The 16,022-nt window shown below is 36.4% G+C and overlaps 1 protein-coding gene and 1 non-coding gene across 3 annotated transcripts; one reads left to right on the top strand and one right to left on the bottom strand.

Annotated features, from left to right (window-relative positions):
* Positions 1-10,523: 10,523 nt before the first annotated feature.
* Positions 10,524-10,597, bottom strand: TRNAV-AAC (transfer RNA valine (anticodon AAC)). The gene has a single exon. It is a non-coding gene; the product is annotated as a tRNA-Val (tRNA).
* A 56-nt stretch (positions 10,598-10,653) lies between these two features.
* LOC129902053 (THO complex subunit 4A) lies at positions 10,654-15,665 on the top strand. Of its 2 annotated transcripts, none has more exons than XM_055977072.1 (5): positions 10,654-10,922; positions 11,054-11,203; positions 11,892-11,960; positions 12,047-12,231; positions 12,399-12,859. In XM_055977072.1, exons 1-5 carry the CDS (start codon positions 10,752-10,754, stop codon positions 12,451-12,453), a joined length of 630 nt encoding a protein of 209 aa, XP_055833047.1. In that variant the 5' UTR covers positions 10,654-10,751; the 3' UTR covers positions 12,454-12,859. The 2 variants fall into 2 exon arrangements, with proteins under 2 accessions (XP_055833047.1, XP_055833046.1); XM_055977071.1 differs by lacking the exon at positions 12,399-12,859 and adding an exon at positions 15,245-15,665 and having other exon boundaries at positions 10,657-10,922.
* The last annotated feature ends 357 nt before the right edge of the window (positions 15,666-16,022 follow it).

Here is a 16,022-nt window from a genome sequence, read left to right as displayed (position 1 = left end):
AATCATTGGGAATATTTGAGAATATGTGTTAAATATTTGGATGATTTTCTTACCTTTTGTGTGCATGCATCTATTTAATTTTTCCATGGCTTCTCCCCTTTTTAGGTAATTATTACCAATTATTCTCCTTCCCTGACTCCTTTTCACTTTAATCTCCTCGTTTCCCTCACTTTATTTACTTTTCAACTTCTCCTCTTCATCTTCTCTATTTTAAATCCCTTTTCCTTCCCCTGTTCCTATAATCTCCATCAATGGCTAAAACCTCCAAATCCTTTTCTCTTCCCTCTTAAAAAAGCTCTAGAAATAAAGGAAAAGGAGTTGTTTCCTCTCCTGTTCCAGTTGATTCTGATTATCAATCCATTTCTGATTCCTCAGAATCCTCTCAACCCCAAAATGCCTTATTGAAGACGAGTCAGGAGGCGATATGAAGAAAAAGGTAAAGCTCGATAATGACAGTTCCTTAGATGTTAAGAGTGATTTTTGGGGTCCCTCTCATGAATCTCTCTTTCACTCTCTCAAGTCAAAAATTGTGGTGCATGGTCGCATTATCGATCTAAATCTCTTATCATCCCTCAACTGTCTCATTAAAGAACTCTTTGATTTTCAAGGATGGGGAAATATCTTCTCCTCTATGCCAAACACAGTGTATGAGCCCCTTGTCTTTCTCTTTTATGGTAATATTAGGTCTTCTAAACCTGAAGAGTTGGAAACTCTAGTGTTTGGAACAAGAATCTTTCTCAATTGTGACATCTTTGATGCTATCTTTGAAATTTCTTATTCTGGTTTGTTTGTTTCCTCTAAATGTTCCTGGACCTCAGATCTTGGTTTGACATTTGAAGAAGCACAAAGGGCCATTGCATTGGATTCCTTTGTCAATTTTCCCTCTCAATTAGGTCCTACAGATACCTCTTTTGAAACCAGAGTAGTTGCTCACATAACTGCAACAACTCTTCTTCCTTGTGCTGGTTCTCACTCGACTCTTACCACTCGTGATACTCTCATCACCTATTTTCTTTGGTTCAAACATCGTATCAATCTCTCTTCATTTATGCTTAACTTTATATTGGACTCAGCTTCTGACTCTTCTAGCCATTCTTTTGGGATGTTGATCACTCGCATCCTTCAAGCTATGCCTTGATGACTTTCCCCCCATCTTGGTTAAACAATGCTACAATTCCAAAGCCTTTAGTTGTATGGGGTATGTTAAAACCTGTAAATCTTGGTTACTCAAGTCTGATTCTGATTGAAATTGTGCCCCTTCTTCTTCTAAGGCTAAAATTCCCCCATCAGAAATTCCTTCATCCTCCATCCCTCCTCCTCCTACTATATTTGATCCAAAAATATCGAAGGATATTTTTACTAATCTGAACTCAATAAATGGGAAGTTTGAATCTCTTCAGGATCTTCTTTTTTCATCTCACTTTCAGATGGACAAACTCAAGGAGATCACCAAAAAGACCAATGCCGATGTAGCCAAGTTACAACTCAAGTTGGACCATTTTATCAAGAAAGCAGTCAAGATAGCGAATCGAGTTCATGCCTATACTAAAGGAATTGATGCTACCATTTCCACTTAGGAAGCCCCCAAGACTGTTGTTGTCAACACCTTTACCTACTTTCTCTGCAATCAACACTAATTTGTTTTAACTGTATTTTGGACTGTAATAGGGCATAAGCCCTCAGATGATTTCTTTTCTGCTACTCTTGTTTTGTTTGGTTGCTTGCTATGACTACAACAACAAATAACAACGACCCAATAAAATCTCACAATATGGGGTATGAGGAGGATAAAGTGTACGCAGACCTGACGCCTACCAAGTAGGACGGCTATTTTCGAAAGTCCCTCGGCTCAGTAAATGTTGCTTTCTATGACTATGTTAATATATCTTTTGCCTGTATTAGTGTGCTTTCCCTGTTCTTTCCTTTTTGATGATGTCAAAGGGGGAGAATATAGATATATAATAACAAGTACAAGGAGGAGAAAGAAAATAGCTTCAACTCAGGGGGACTCGAATACTGAGTCGACTATTAGTGACTCAACTCATTAATTCAAGGGGAGTCTACTTACAAACTGGAATTTGACTACATTACTTATTGTGATCATCAAAAAGGGGGAGATTGTTGGAGTTAATTTTAATGATAAATATACAGGTACCATCAAACCATTAAAAAGGAAAGAAGAGTAACACAAGGGCTGCGAGGAAGGAAAGAATCAATCCAAGGAGATCTGCATATTCATTAAAAGGAAAGAGATCAATCCAAGGAGATTTGCAAATCCATCAACACTCTTTGATTCAAGGAAGACAACATTAAAGGAAAAGAGATAATCACTGCAAATCTGGTAAGGGGAATCAGACCCTTATCTTGCTAAAGGAAAGAAGAATAATCACGGAATATCAAGAAGGATTTGAAGACCCCTCAACAAATAGAGATACAAAGTCAAGCTAAAATTTGTCCTTATTCTTTGAAAGAAGGATTCACCTTCCTTTAGAGGATCAAATCCTTTGGGTTGCAAAGGTCAAGCCACACACTCTATAAATCACAAGATCAGTGGCTAACAAACACATACATTCGTCCATCTATTCTACAAACTTAGTTCTACTTTATTAAATATTGTCATTTCTTTGTGAATTACTGTGTAATCAAAAAGAGAAGAGAGTTTACTTGAGTGGTGATACATTGTATCAAAAGATAGTAAAAAATAAAGAGAGAACAAGAAAAGAATAGAGTGTAGATTTAGGATCTACCCTACATACCCTTTGTAACCCATTAACCAAGGTAAGTAGAGCACCCTTGCAACCAAGTGGACTGGATTAAGATCCATATTGAATCCCAACCAGTGTAAAAACATCCAGCGTCACTTCTTCCCTATGCTCTTTAATTATCTCTTTACTTTTTGGTTGATAGTTAACTGTTTTACTTACTAGTCGACTGAAGAAAATAAAAAAAATCCCCCTCCCCCTTGCACTTTCAACAAGGGCCTAATGTACATGTATTATAACATAATTCCCTTCTTAGGTCAAATCCATGATCCTAACCCATTCTAGGGTTATTTTCCACCATTAGCTTTAGTCCAAAACCCTCCCCCAATTATCACCCACCATAGATTATGGGTTCTAGGGATTAAATTATGAAGTAGGAGAGTAATAATCTTACCTTTGGCATGAGAAATCATGAAAAAATGATCAAAAGAGCCTTGGGTCTCCTCCTTACTTTTTAAGAACAGTTTTGCAAAAGGAATAACGTTTCTGGTGGTTTTTCCCGACTTAAGTCAAACTTTTCCCACCACAGCAGGACTATCCTGCTCTGGCGACCCCACCCTGGCGGGATATACAGAGACAGTGAGCTCGTAAAGAATCTCCAAGTCTCTCATATCACAACGTACCCTCACTCCAAAACTCCTTAAAATATATCTTCCATGCCAAGTACAATTTCGGATGTTTCACTCACTCGATTGTGATTTCATAAAGTTGTACACGCTCTGTATCATCTTGTCTATCAACTAAATCAATCAAACTATAGGTTTAATTCCCCAATCCATATTTAAATTACCCTATACTTTTCCTGACTTATAATTCGTCCAAGTCTGGCCTAGGCTCAATTTTTTTCAAAGTCACTATGCAAGTTTTTCTGGTTCGAATTTCTTCCCTATTGGCTCACCCGTAATGATGGAAACAGGTCATTATAGTTGGGTTAGTAATTAGTTCTCGATTCCATTGAAGGGTTAGTGTGGATGTCACTCACGGCGGTTGGGGTCATGATAAAAGTATGTAGTCAGTACTTTAAATATACTACGTAAGATAATGCATAATAGACATGATACCTAAACATGCTGGACTATAAAACATACTAATGCAATGACCAAATAAATAATATGAAATCTGATTAAATGTTGTACTGAAATAACTTAATGTTGGTCATGCAATAACTGAAAGATTTACTATGAGATATTATAAATACGACATGTAATTATGTAAGCTACTACATGGAGTTTGATGTAATCCCCATCAAAAGGGCCCAATGTCTTTACCAGGATATAAAGGTTGGTCTAAATTAATGTGGATCCACTACACTAATGTCTATAAAGACAAAGGAGCCGACTTCAACTGACGAGAAGCCCCTTAAATCCTACAGTGGCATATAGTTCTAGGACTTAGGGGTTGCTGCTAAAGGTCTCACGGACACTGACCGAGAGCCTTCATTCCTAAATCCGCTCAGTGCTAAGGAAAACTCCCATGAAAACACACAATTGACTAAAGACAGTAATAATTTGATAATACTAACTTATATTGATAAACTAATAATAACTAAGTATCTCATGAATTATGTGTCACTCCCCGGGAGGGTACTCTAGACGTGGCCGGCACTCAAAGACCATTGTTGGTCCCCAAGCGAACCACTTGATCCAATCATACATCCATTCATTCAATCAATCAGAAAGACTTAAAATAAAGAAATAATTAGGTAGACAATCCCAATCAACAATCTAACTCGAGAAAGAAAGTCCATGGGCCAACAAATCAATCTTCAATCTATGTCATTAAATAATTTGACAAGAATAATTCAAGGAATTAAAATACTCAATCGACCCATCACTATCTAGTCTATGAAGCCTCTATCACTACTATCTAATTGGTGCCAATGATAGGTTCATGGCTACCTCAAATCAGAATGAAAACAGACTAAACTCAATGCAAGAATAACATAAGTGGTGTCCTCCAAATGTAGGGGAGGACTCACTAATAAGCTGCGTGTGAATAGATCATCAATGGTGCGCCTATTGATGATCTCTTAAACCTGTTTCTGCATCATAAAATAATGCAGGTCCAAATGGACGTCAGTACGTGGAATGTACGAGTATGTAATATGGTAGAATGAAATAATACCGTTTCAATCAAATCATTTACAATTCGTTCCCATCCAATCATATACAATCCGATCCAATTCAATCATATATCATTCGATTCAATCCAATCATATATAATCGGTCCAATCCAATCATATACAATCCGATCCAATCCAATCATATACAATCCGATCCAATTCAATCATATACCATCAACTCTAATTCAATCACATATCATCTAATCCAATCCAATCACATGTCATCTAATCCAATCCAATCACATATTATCTAATCCAATCCAATCACATTGCATCTAATCCAATCCAATCACATATTATCTAATACAATCCAATCACATATCATCTAATCCAATCCATCACATATCATCTAATCTAATCCAATCATATGCAACCGGATCCAATCCAATCACATATCATTCAATCAAATCCAATCATATACAATCAACTCATCTCAAGTCAAAAGACTTAATTTAATAGATATGCAAATTAAAATTTAACAATGCTTTACAATTCAACTCAATCATCTACAATCACGATCAAACCAATCATATCAAGCACAATCCACTCAATTGAGAGTTTCTCTAACCGACAACCATCAATATATGAGCAAGTGATAGTACAACAAGCCGACTTGCCATGTCCGTTCATACCTTGACAGGGTATGAACGAATCAACAATCATGGATCCATAACCAATCAAGTCCTATCATGTCAGAAAAGTAATTTAGGAAATATCTGACTTTAATGGTTCAATCCTTTCCTATGTTTGGTGACGTAGTTATTAGTTTGAGTATGGACTATACTCTTACCCAATTTGGTGCTCGATACTCTTTCCAAGACTCAATATGCTCAAATCTATCAAGTGAGTAAAATACTCAAAATACTCATTTAGTCTCTTAGGACTTGTGTTCAAATCAACTCATTTAGTCTCATTGGACTCTTTTCAAAACTCATTCAATCTGATCTCATTGAACCTTCATTCACAATCAACTCATCTCAATCATCAAACTCTTCTTTTAAATATTTGATACCATCTCAATTCAATGAATGCAAAAAATATTAGATGTATTTAAAATATAATTTCAACTCCTCAACTCAAACTCAAAATAGATGTTTTTATGTAAAAATGTTCAACTCGTTTATACTCAAAATACTAATGTTCAAAAATAATTAAAAGACTTCTCAAACTCAACTCATGCTTAAACTCTTTTTAAATCAAAGATGAAAATAATCATTCTTTAAACTCAAAATAGTGTATAAATAGTTTATGCAAAAATGTTCACAAATCATTTATTTAAAACTCCTTCTCAAATAATAATTTATACCCATATGACTCCAATCAAATCAAATTATGCAAATCACATATCATATAGTCACATTAGACTCCAATCCATTTCACCTCAAACATTATCATCAACATACCTCAAGACAATTATGATAAAAGAAATCTCATCTTGGGTTCATGTGAACGAATACATGAATCCATACTCTCAACAAAACTCAACTCAAGAACATCATCAATACATATGAATTTAAAAGGGCAGCCCGGTGCACTTAAGCTCCCGCTATGCGCAGGGTCCGGGGAAGGGCCCGACCACAAGGGTCTGTTGTACGCAGCCTTACCTTGCATTTCTGCCAGAGGCTGTTTCCAAGGCTTGAACCCGTGACCTCCTGGTCACATGGCAGCAACTTTACCAGTTACTCCAAGGCTCCCCTTCATCAATACATATGAATTTATAGATAAAAATTTATTTGTAGTCAATATGTAGCTACGGTTTATGAAATAAATATGAAAGATAATTATTCAATAATTCAAGTCATGAAAATCATTAATCAATTACTAGTATATAAAAATATTCTAGAGTTTAGGAAAATTTCAAGAAAATCTTCATAGAAGGTTCAAGCTTTTCACCATTTTCATCCAACACAACTATGAAGAACTCAATCCATATTTTAGGTTAGCCTTACATACCTTAGAGTAGATTTTGAAGAAACCTTGATGTTAGGTCTTCAATGGGAAGCTTGAATCTTTGAGATTTTGAGAGGATTTTGTTGGAGATGATTTGGAAGAGAAGAGGGGATGAAGATTAGGGTTTTGGGGAGGTGAAAGACAAAAAAAATGATCCCAAAACGTTCCAAGTTAGTGTATATATGTTTAGGGAAAAAGTCCAAGTTGCCCTTCATCAAAAATCTTGAAAATGGGCTAAAAACCCTACTGGCGCTATAGCTGGCGCACCGCGCTAGCACCCAAACTACTGAGGCTGGTTTCGGGCGCTATAGTGGCACCGGACGCCACTGGAGCGCCAGGCCTAAAATTCCTGCAGTGATAGTCTGTATTAAAATGGTCATAACTTTCGACTTCAAACTCCACAAAATGCAATCTTGGTGGCTTTGAAAGAAGACTCGAAGACCTTTAATTTGATGAGTCATGGGACACATAACTCTTAGTATACTGAAAGTTATGATCGTTTGAAGTTGATCCTTATACAAACTCATTCGGAAAATTAATCGATAGAAACTCCTTAGACTTGGTTTGATGTTAGAGATCCCTTATGATCCTAAAACACCTCTAATACACTTCAAATATTTAGGAATTGATCCTAACTCATATATAAAACTATAAGTCATCGAGTTCGATCCTACACGCACAAGAAGAACGGCTCGATATTTGGCAGAAAAAAATATCTGGGGTGTTACATCATGATAAACTGATAATATCTGAAAGACACTTTATTTGAAAGTATCTAAAATCATGAAACCCTATAAACTGAAACATACATCTGAAATAACAAAAATCTGAGCCATGAAAATAGTTATATACTGAAGGTTCATAGAAATAAAATTTAAAATATGGAATTATAAGTGAAACATGCAAGCAAATGCTATTCATGAAGAAGAACTGATGTACATTGAAAACTCATGCTAATCATAGAACCCTAGGTTTTATAGAAATCATAAACTGAAGAACTAAGATTTTCTTGGGACTCAATTGGTGAGAAGATATCCATTGATGAAATCCCACATACCTAGAACTTGAATGGAGACTTTGAAGCTTTAGAACCCTAGTTCTTGCTTGAGAGGAAACTTGAGAGAGAAGAATATGATTTTGGGGAGTTGTGTGTGTAAGAGAGGGTTTAGATCGATAAAAATACATTAATCCCACTTAAAATAGGCTAAAATAATATAGTATATGGATTAAATGAGAGGCAAAATTCCAAAACAATCCTAATTGAAAATTGTCGGAAAGTATCTACGAGGGTCATCTACGGTCTGTGGTTCTATCTATGCACCGCAGATCCCTGTCCGTAGAAATCAGGGTAAGAATCTGAATATCTGAAGTTTGATTCGATGAGATTTATCTACAGTCTATAAATCAATCTATTAGTCATAAAGTGTCTGTAAGAATCAAAGAATTCTTGAGTTCTGAAGTTGGTTTACGATCCCTTTCTACACCCGTAAAACCATCCATGACCTATAGTCCTTGCTTGTCCTGTACAAATGAAAAACCAATTTTTTGAAGTTGATCTACGACTCATATTTACGACCCGTAAAAGGATTTATGAGTCATAAACCTTACCCATAAATCTCAGACCAAATTTCTTATTTTTGAAGTCTCATCTATGGTTCGTAGTTCAATTTATGACCCATAGATGAAGTTCATAAAACCCAAATTTTGTAGATTTCAGTTTTTCTAAATTGTCCAAGACATGATTTGTATTTGGGGACTTCTAAGGTGTTACAATCTACGACATAAATTACCAACTATTTAACATAAATGATCGACATGTTATGTCTCTCACCAGGATTAGATAGTAAGGTAAAGTCTTCCCTAGGATGGTATTATTTTTTAAAAAAATTGAACCTAGGAATAAGAATTACAACATCTTTAGTATTGCTAACATAATAATTGACAAGATTTTAGTGTACCTTGAGGGGGGCCTTTTGGTTCACATATTGATTATATGAAAATTATCATGTTGAGATTGTTTATGAAATAATTAATAATGAAGGAATTGTTATGACAATAAAAAAATCTATATGCATGAATTACTTTGAAAGCTCGTTATTTTTACCTTTAAATCGTTGAGTTTAATTTTGTGTCCAATTAAATCAGACTCATAAAATGAGATTAAAAAATATAATGATATAAGCTTGATTTAGTATATATATATATATATATATACCACCTTTAGCCAGCTATAGCTCAGCTCAGGTGAAGTGCAAAAATATCCACTTTTAGGGTCGCCATAAAACTTATGTCCGGTTTGTATTTTTTCCTACAAGTTTATCTGTTGTGAAAATAATTTTGGTGTATGCGATTGAGGTTGAGAATTCGCATATGATTAGCATGTAGGAATTATTTTAAATCCCAATCATGATGGGTGTTTTTATAAACTATAAGAGTTTGGGGTAATTTTTAAAATTCTCAAATATTAGAACTTGGCCCAAGTTCTAGTTTTTTCTAGAACTTCAAAACTTGGGATATTTGCCAAGTAATGGCAAATTATATAGCCAAACACTAGTTTCCAAATTTTTTTTAATTTTTTTTCAAAAATATTTGGGGTCAAACGGCACCTAACTATATGCTCCTTCTCAAAAGCCATATTCTGATCCAACTATGTCGGGTCTCATTTTGGGATTGGAATGGTACTTTGTCAACATAGACATATGAAATATCGAGTGCACGTCTAATAGTCTTGGAGGTAAGGCCAACTCATAGCCACCTCACCAATGCACCGTAGCACCTCAAACAGATCAATAAATCTAAGGATAAGCTTGCCTTTTTTTTTCCCAAACCTCATGGCACTTTCAGAAGTGATAGTTTTAACAACACCTTTTCTCCAATTATGAATTTCAAATCACAGACTTTTCAATTTGCATAGATCTTTTGCCTGTTCTAGACGTTGCAAATTTTACTCTGAATAACCTTCACCTTGTCCAAAGAATCTTTCAATAAATCAATAACCCATTGTCTTACTTCAAAAGTGTTGAACCACCCAATTGAAGCCCTACATCTCCTGGGTAACTAGAATGGAGGAACCATGGACAACCATGAATGTTGAAAAATCATTCTTCACAATTGATGAACTTCAAATGCTTGTTGAAACATCTCAAGATCAGCTGGGGGATTTCAGTTCCGACAAAACTAAGCTCCGATAGGATTTCAGCTGATTTTGCTGAGGTTAGAAAAAGATATCAAGAAGGGTTCGGATCCCAAAGATGAAGACTAGAATTTTATCTTTCCAGATTGATGCCCGTTCTTTGTACTTTCCTTTTGATTTTTTTACTTTTGTTTTTATTTTCTTTTGGAAAGGGTCACTTTTGGGTCTAGTTGTACAAATTCAATTTTTTTTGTAAATAAATAGTCCTTTGAGCTTTAAAAAGAAACATACATCTTCATACAAGGTATTAAACAGAGCCATCCGGATATTAAAATGATAACTATTATCATAAGCGAACACTGTCAAGCACCTTTAGTATTATACAAGTGATTTGCTGCAATTTACCTAGAGCAAAATAGGTAAAACAATTTTGAGGAAAACAACTGACATGCTAGCTATTATTTATTATGATAATATTATATTTTATCATATTATATTATTTTAATGAATTGTATTCTATCCTTCCAAATTTCTTACCATAAAATTACCTAAAAATTGGCGTCGCCCGGACTCGAACCGGAGACCTTCAGTGTGTTAGACTGACGTGATAACCAACTACACCACGACACCTTCACGCCTTTAAATCATAGAATCTTCATAGTGGAGTAATAAAGTACGGCATTGATAAGAGCGAGCTCCTTTGCTTCTCTACCCTTTCAAACCCTACCCAGATTTCTCAATTTCTTTCTACCTTCTCCTTTCACAAACAAAGAGGCAATTACAAATGGCTGAGGCAGCTTTGAATATGACTCTCGACGATCTCATCAAGAAGAATAAGACCGGTACCGGAGGTAAACCTCGCGGCAGAGGCCGCGGCGGCGCCTCCGCTGCTGGACCTTCTCGCCGGTTCCCTAATCGTTCTGCTAATCGAGCTGCACCTTATTCCACCGCCAAGGTCGAATTTTTTTTTAAAATTGAAAAATATTGGTTTTTCTCGGTTCCATAGGGAAATTTTTTTTTCCGGATTTTGAACGTTCTTCGTGTGGATGAAATTATTGTATCTGATCCAAGTTGCTGGCGGTTCAGGCCCCTGAAGCTTCGTGGAATCATGATATGTTCGCGGCAGATCAAGGCAACGTCTTTGGACAAGCTGGTGGTCGGGCGTCTTCCATAGAGACTGGGACTAAGCTCTACATCTCCAATCTTGATTACGGTGTCTCCAATGAGGATATCAAGGTAGTTTCTTTGTTCTGCCTCTCTGGTAACTCTGGCTATGTTCTTTGTTCAGAGATTTTACAGATGAGGCAACTCTTTGTGTTAGGGAACCTCTAATTGTCTTCTTTGTAATAGAACTGGCCAAAATAGAGAGATTAGTTTGGGATTGAAGTGAAGCGTACTCGTTGTTAATTTTGGAAGTTCAGTGTTTTTCTTTTCTTTTGCTTCCCTAGTGTCTTTTGGTCACACTGTTAAATATCTCCTGATTTGTCGTCAAGTTTTGACCTTTATATTCATTATTTGTGATGCGATTGTCCTCGTGAGAATAGTAAGATGAGAAAAAGGGAGATGAACATGATGTCATAGTTAATCGGCTGAGGAGGTAAATAAGATGTAATTAAAAAAAAGGAGTTATGCAAGAAACTAATGGAGATGTAGCTGAGAAGGATAGAGTTGCTGGTCAAGATTGACTGGGTTAAGAAAGACATTGAATCGAAAGCAGACTTACTTCCTCAGGACTAGATTGAGCTGTCTGTATCCTCACCAACTCTTCTGCCTATATGAAGCTTGTTTCCATAGGAGTTTGTAGTATGTACTTGCATTGGTGTATGAAAAAAGATGTACTATTATTTTGTAAGTAGTGTGTGCAATCTCTTTTTGGAGGTTTATTGATTGGTCACCAATATTATGTTTATGTATTGAATTGCAGGAGCTCTTTTCAGAAATTGGTGACCTGAAACGTTATGCTGTTCATTATGATAGGAGCGGGAGATCAAAGGTATTTTGACGACCTAGAATATGTAGTTTAAAGGAAAACAATGTTGTTTGGCTGAGATTAGTGGAAAACTGGAAATGCTTCTTCAGGGAACGGCAGAGGTGGTTTTCTCACGTAGACAAGATGCAGTAGCTGGTGTTAAAAGGTTCAACAATGTTCAGCTTGATGGAAAGCCAATGAAGATTGAAATTGTTGGAACCAACATCGTCTCTCCTACTGCCCCTTTTCCCAATGGTGCTTTTGCTTTTGGAGACGCTAATGGAGTTCCTAGAAGGTATGCTCTTTTACTCACCAAGATGTTGTTAAATTGATACAATTTTTTTTTTTGAGATTCTCTACTCTGCTATTTGATGATATAAATGAAATTAAGCCAAGTGCAAATTGATTTAGGTGCTTTATTCTGTATGCCAACCATTTGTAAATTTCTTTTCACACACACAGGCCTCTTCACCCACTCCTTAGAAAGGTCATGCAAAGAAGAAGTATATATATTTGATCGTGGGACGTGGAGCACATTTTTGTCCAACCTTGCAGCATTCATGAGTCGCTAGTTCAATTGTCCCTCGAAACAGGGTCGAGAAGTTCCATGCATGGTTGGCCCCGGTCCTTTCTTTCTATCAGTCTCACCCAGCAAGCGTGGAACAAAACATGTTTCGACAATTCCCCAACATAAAAAGAATTGAGCCTATCTTTCAATTTCTATAGGCTAGATTCGCGTTCCCTTTCCAGACTATCAAGGATTTCAAAGATCTGTCCGCTGTTTCTGGATGTTACTTCTGGCAGTAAATTTTAAAGCAGTTTTACAAGACTGGTAACTGTAGTTCACAGTAGTAAGAAATTCATGCATATACGAACAAAGTGGAGAAATTAGCTAGTTTAGTCCGAGCTCTTCAGTTGAAGTGAGATAAGTTAATGAATTAGCAAAGAATGATAAATGTGTGGTTGGTGTTAGAGACTTGTATTGGAGGTTTTTGTTTTTTTTTGGAACAAGTGAGACTTGTATTGGGGTTTATCATGTGGATAGATCATACAGAAGTATAAATGAAACAACTATCATGCAAAGGTATCAGGGAATATTAGTTTTGTTTGGCTGCTGAAAAGGAGAAAACTGAGTAAAATGTGGGAGTTAATAAGTAAACATTTCCTTTGTCTGGACAAGGGTGTGGGGAGTACAGTTGTTTTAAGGAGAAAATTTATAGGTCAAGAAAATATTGTCTCATTCCCCAAGCCCCAAATGATCCTTTGGATAACCAAGTCTCTCATGCGGATTTTTGAGCCGCGTTCCAAGTCCTTGCTCAAGCCGTAGCCGCTCAAGCTAATAGGGAGGTTGTGGCAACGTCAGGGATGACTTCAGAGTTATCATGGTGGTTTTTTCCCCCAGATTTAATGCTTTTGAAATTCTCCCCATTAATATTGCTAAGCTTTGGTTGTGTTTTTTCTACATATTTGAATACTTGAGAGTCACATCTATGGACCGTAGATGGAACCACGGGCCGTTGATGTGGCTTGTAGGTCATTTTCAGACTTGGTGAAAATTTTCCTCTTTTTGCCTTTCTACGGATGATATCTATGGCGCGTGGTTTGGCACCTACTACACCCCCAAGTAGGCAAGCCTAAAACCCAAAAGACAAACTTGCAGAAGACAGTAATTCACTTATAATGATAACAACAATGATAGCTGAAGCAGGAATATCTTATAAGGAAACAACGAATGCGAATGTGGATGGGGAGCAACAAGCTTTACAAGCTCCTAATGATCCCTTGGCCGAGCAAGTTTCTTAGGCCTATTTTGGAGTGGCTTTTCAAGTGCTTGCACAAGCTATGGCGGTACAAGCCAACCGAGGAGTAAAACCATTTTAAAGAGAAATTATGAGTTGAGATGAGTTGACTTAAATTGCGAAAAGTCTAATGAGACAAATGAGATAATATTTGAGTACTTACACTCAAGTATCCCATTAATGATCCCAAGGGGGAAATATTGTAAAACCCCAAAAGTTTTTAAGCCAAGACCCACACCATTCTCCATATGCGTATAGATCCAAACCCTATGATTTCTAGTTGTATATATGTACCACAATGTATTCCATACTCGGATGGATTATTGGTCTTTCTTGGTCTACTAAATTCCTAAATGAGATATAGATAGGTTGGACAAACCAATAATAGAACTTGGTTTCTTACCTTGCTTCAGTCTTTGCTCTTTTCCTTCTCTTTCCCTTCTCTTTTGAGGTTTCTAAACCAAGGATTGAGGATATTCACGAAAGGAATTCAAGAAGATTTGCATTCAACCAAATACGTAGCTTAAAGGCTTGAAATAGATTATTGCTTGTCATCTTTTTGAAACTGAATTAATGGAGATATTTTCATTCTTGTTGAGATTTCTATCATAAATATCAAGAACTATTTATAAAAAATAATTGTAAGACTTATTCTTTTAGTTCGTTACTTTATTAACTTCCTTGTGGTAGCTTCGACTGTCTTTAGTGTATCGAGTACTGGAAGTATTCAAGAGGCATTGAATTGGAAGTTTTTTTTTGTTTTTTTTTTGTATTAGCACTATCAATTAATTCAAAATGTTTGGCCCCTTGAAGCATGCCTTTGTGTTTGATTATTGAGTACTTTCCCTTTTCTGAGGAATACAAAGGTACATGACTATTTATTGATGTATGTTGCACAAAGTTATCATGCAAAATGGAAGTTAGTGAAGAATCAAAATTGTTGCACTTGTGACAAGATTTTCCATGAAGTGAGGTACATAAATTCTTTGTTGGACGCGTACTGTGCTGAGGGGTTAATGTGATGGCTTCCGTTTGAAAACCTTAAGGCTTCCCTCTCTGGTTTAGCGCCCTCCGTACTTGATTAAATGAATAATATGCTGACAAACACTCACTCGGCTGATTGGATGATCAGTCAACTCATTGCAAGTGATTCAACTTCAATTGACGTAAAACATTTCCTCAATAGCTTAATCTCACAGGCTTCCATCTCTGGTTTAGCGCCTTCCGTACTTGATTAAATGAATAATATGCTGACAAACACTCACTCAGCTGATTGGATGATCAGTCAACTCATTGCAAGTGATTCAACTTCAATTGACGTAAAACATTTCCTCAATAGCTTAATCTCATGTTTTAGTACTGTTTGTTTTAAATCTTCAGTTGAGTTATTCATTTGGTTGTCCTCTCTTTTGATGTTGTTTAACGTAGTTATATGATATAACTGGATTGTGGATGTGGAATTAGTTCCGTTCAATGTGTTCTAATCATTTTTCATTTGTGATAAAGCAGTGGTCAAGCAAGAGGTGGTGGTTTTGGGAGGTCATGGGGTGCTAGAGGACGTGGTCGTGGATTCCGAGGAGGCAACAAAGGATGGGGAAGAGGAGGCCGTGGAGAAAAGGTATCTGCAGAAGATCTAGATGCTGATCTGATGAAATATCATACAGAAGCAATGCAGACGAACTGATGGGTCTGGTAGTAATGTTTGCCTCTACATCTAGTGTTTAGTGGAGCCACGCCACAGACTCTCTGTTCTTTAGACTTCCTTTTCGAGTTGCAAGAAAGAAAATACTAATAGGAAAATTTCAGCCGTACCTGTATGAGAATTATGCTGCTTTATTTTTTTTCCTCGCTTTTGATTTGCGACTTGGTGGAGTAATGTAATCTATTCAACTCTTTAATTTATTTAAGAGATGGACGATTATAGTGGAAATGCTTATCCTTAGCCCATCCCACGACAAGGCTTTCCCGAAGGTGGCGTGTATCCTAAAAGTCAATAATGTGCGCATCAATTTTGAGGTAGTTTTTGTCACTCTATTTGTTGCCTCCTGATTTCATAATTGCATTCCTTGTGACGTTACTAAGCTGAATCCTCTGAATGAATTATGTCTTGTTTCAAATATATGGGTGGAGTAAGTTGAATGTTGGTGTTGCTGGGATTGCAGATTGCTCATTGTGGTAATGATACTTGATGTCGTAGAAGAAAGGCTTCATCCTCGTTATGTGAACATGACGTTTGTCTGAAGTGACACACTGACACTGCATTTTTATAGCTTTACAAAACTTGTGC

The sequence above is a fragment of the Solanum dulcamara genome, chromosome 9 (assembly GCF_947179165.1).
Source record: "Solanum dulcamara chromosome 9, daSolDulc1.2, whole genome shotgun sequence".
Taxonomy (NCBI): Eukaryota; Viridiplantae; Streptophyta; class Magnoliopsida; order Solanales; family Solanaceae; genus Solanum; species Solanum dulcamara.
Note: the sequence above shows the minus strand (reverse complement) of the source record. Positions and strands in the feature narration are given on the sequence as shown.

Excerpts from the sequence above, each read along its gene's own strand:
- LOC129902053 (XM_055977071.1), top strand. The coding sequence starts at position 10,752 with ATGGCTGAGGCAGCTTTGAATATGACTCTCGACGATCTCATCAAGAAG. Across the intron at positions 10,923-11,053 it reads CACCTTATTCCACCGCCAAG|GCCCCTGAAGCTTCGTGGAA; the intron begins GTCGAATTTTTT and ends CTGGCGGTTCAG. Across the intron at positions 11,961-12,046 it reads ATAGGAGCGGGAGATCAAAG|GGAACGGCAGAGGTGGTTTT; the intron begins GTATTTTGACGA and ends ATGCTTCTTCAG.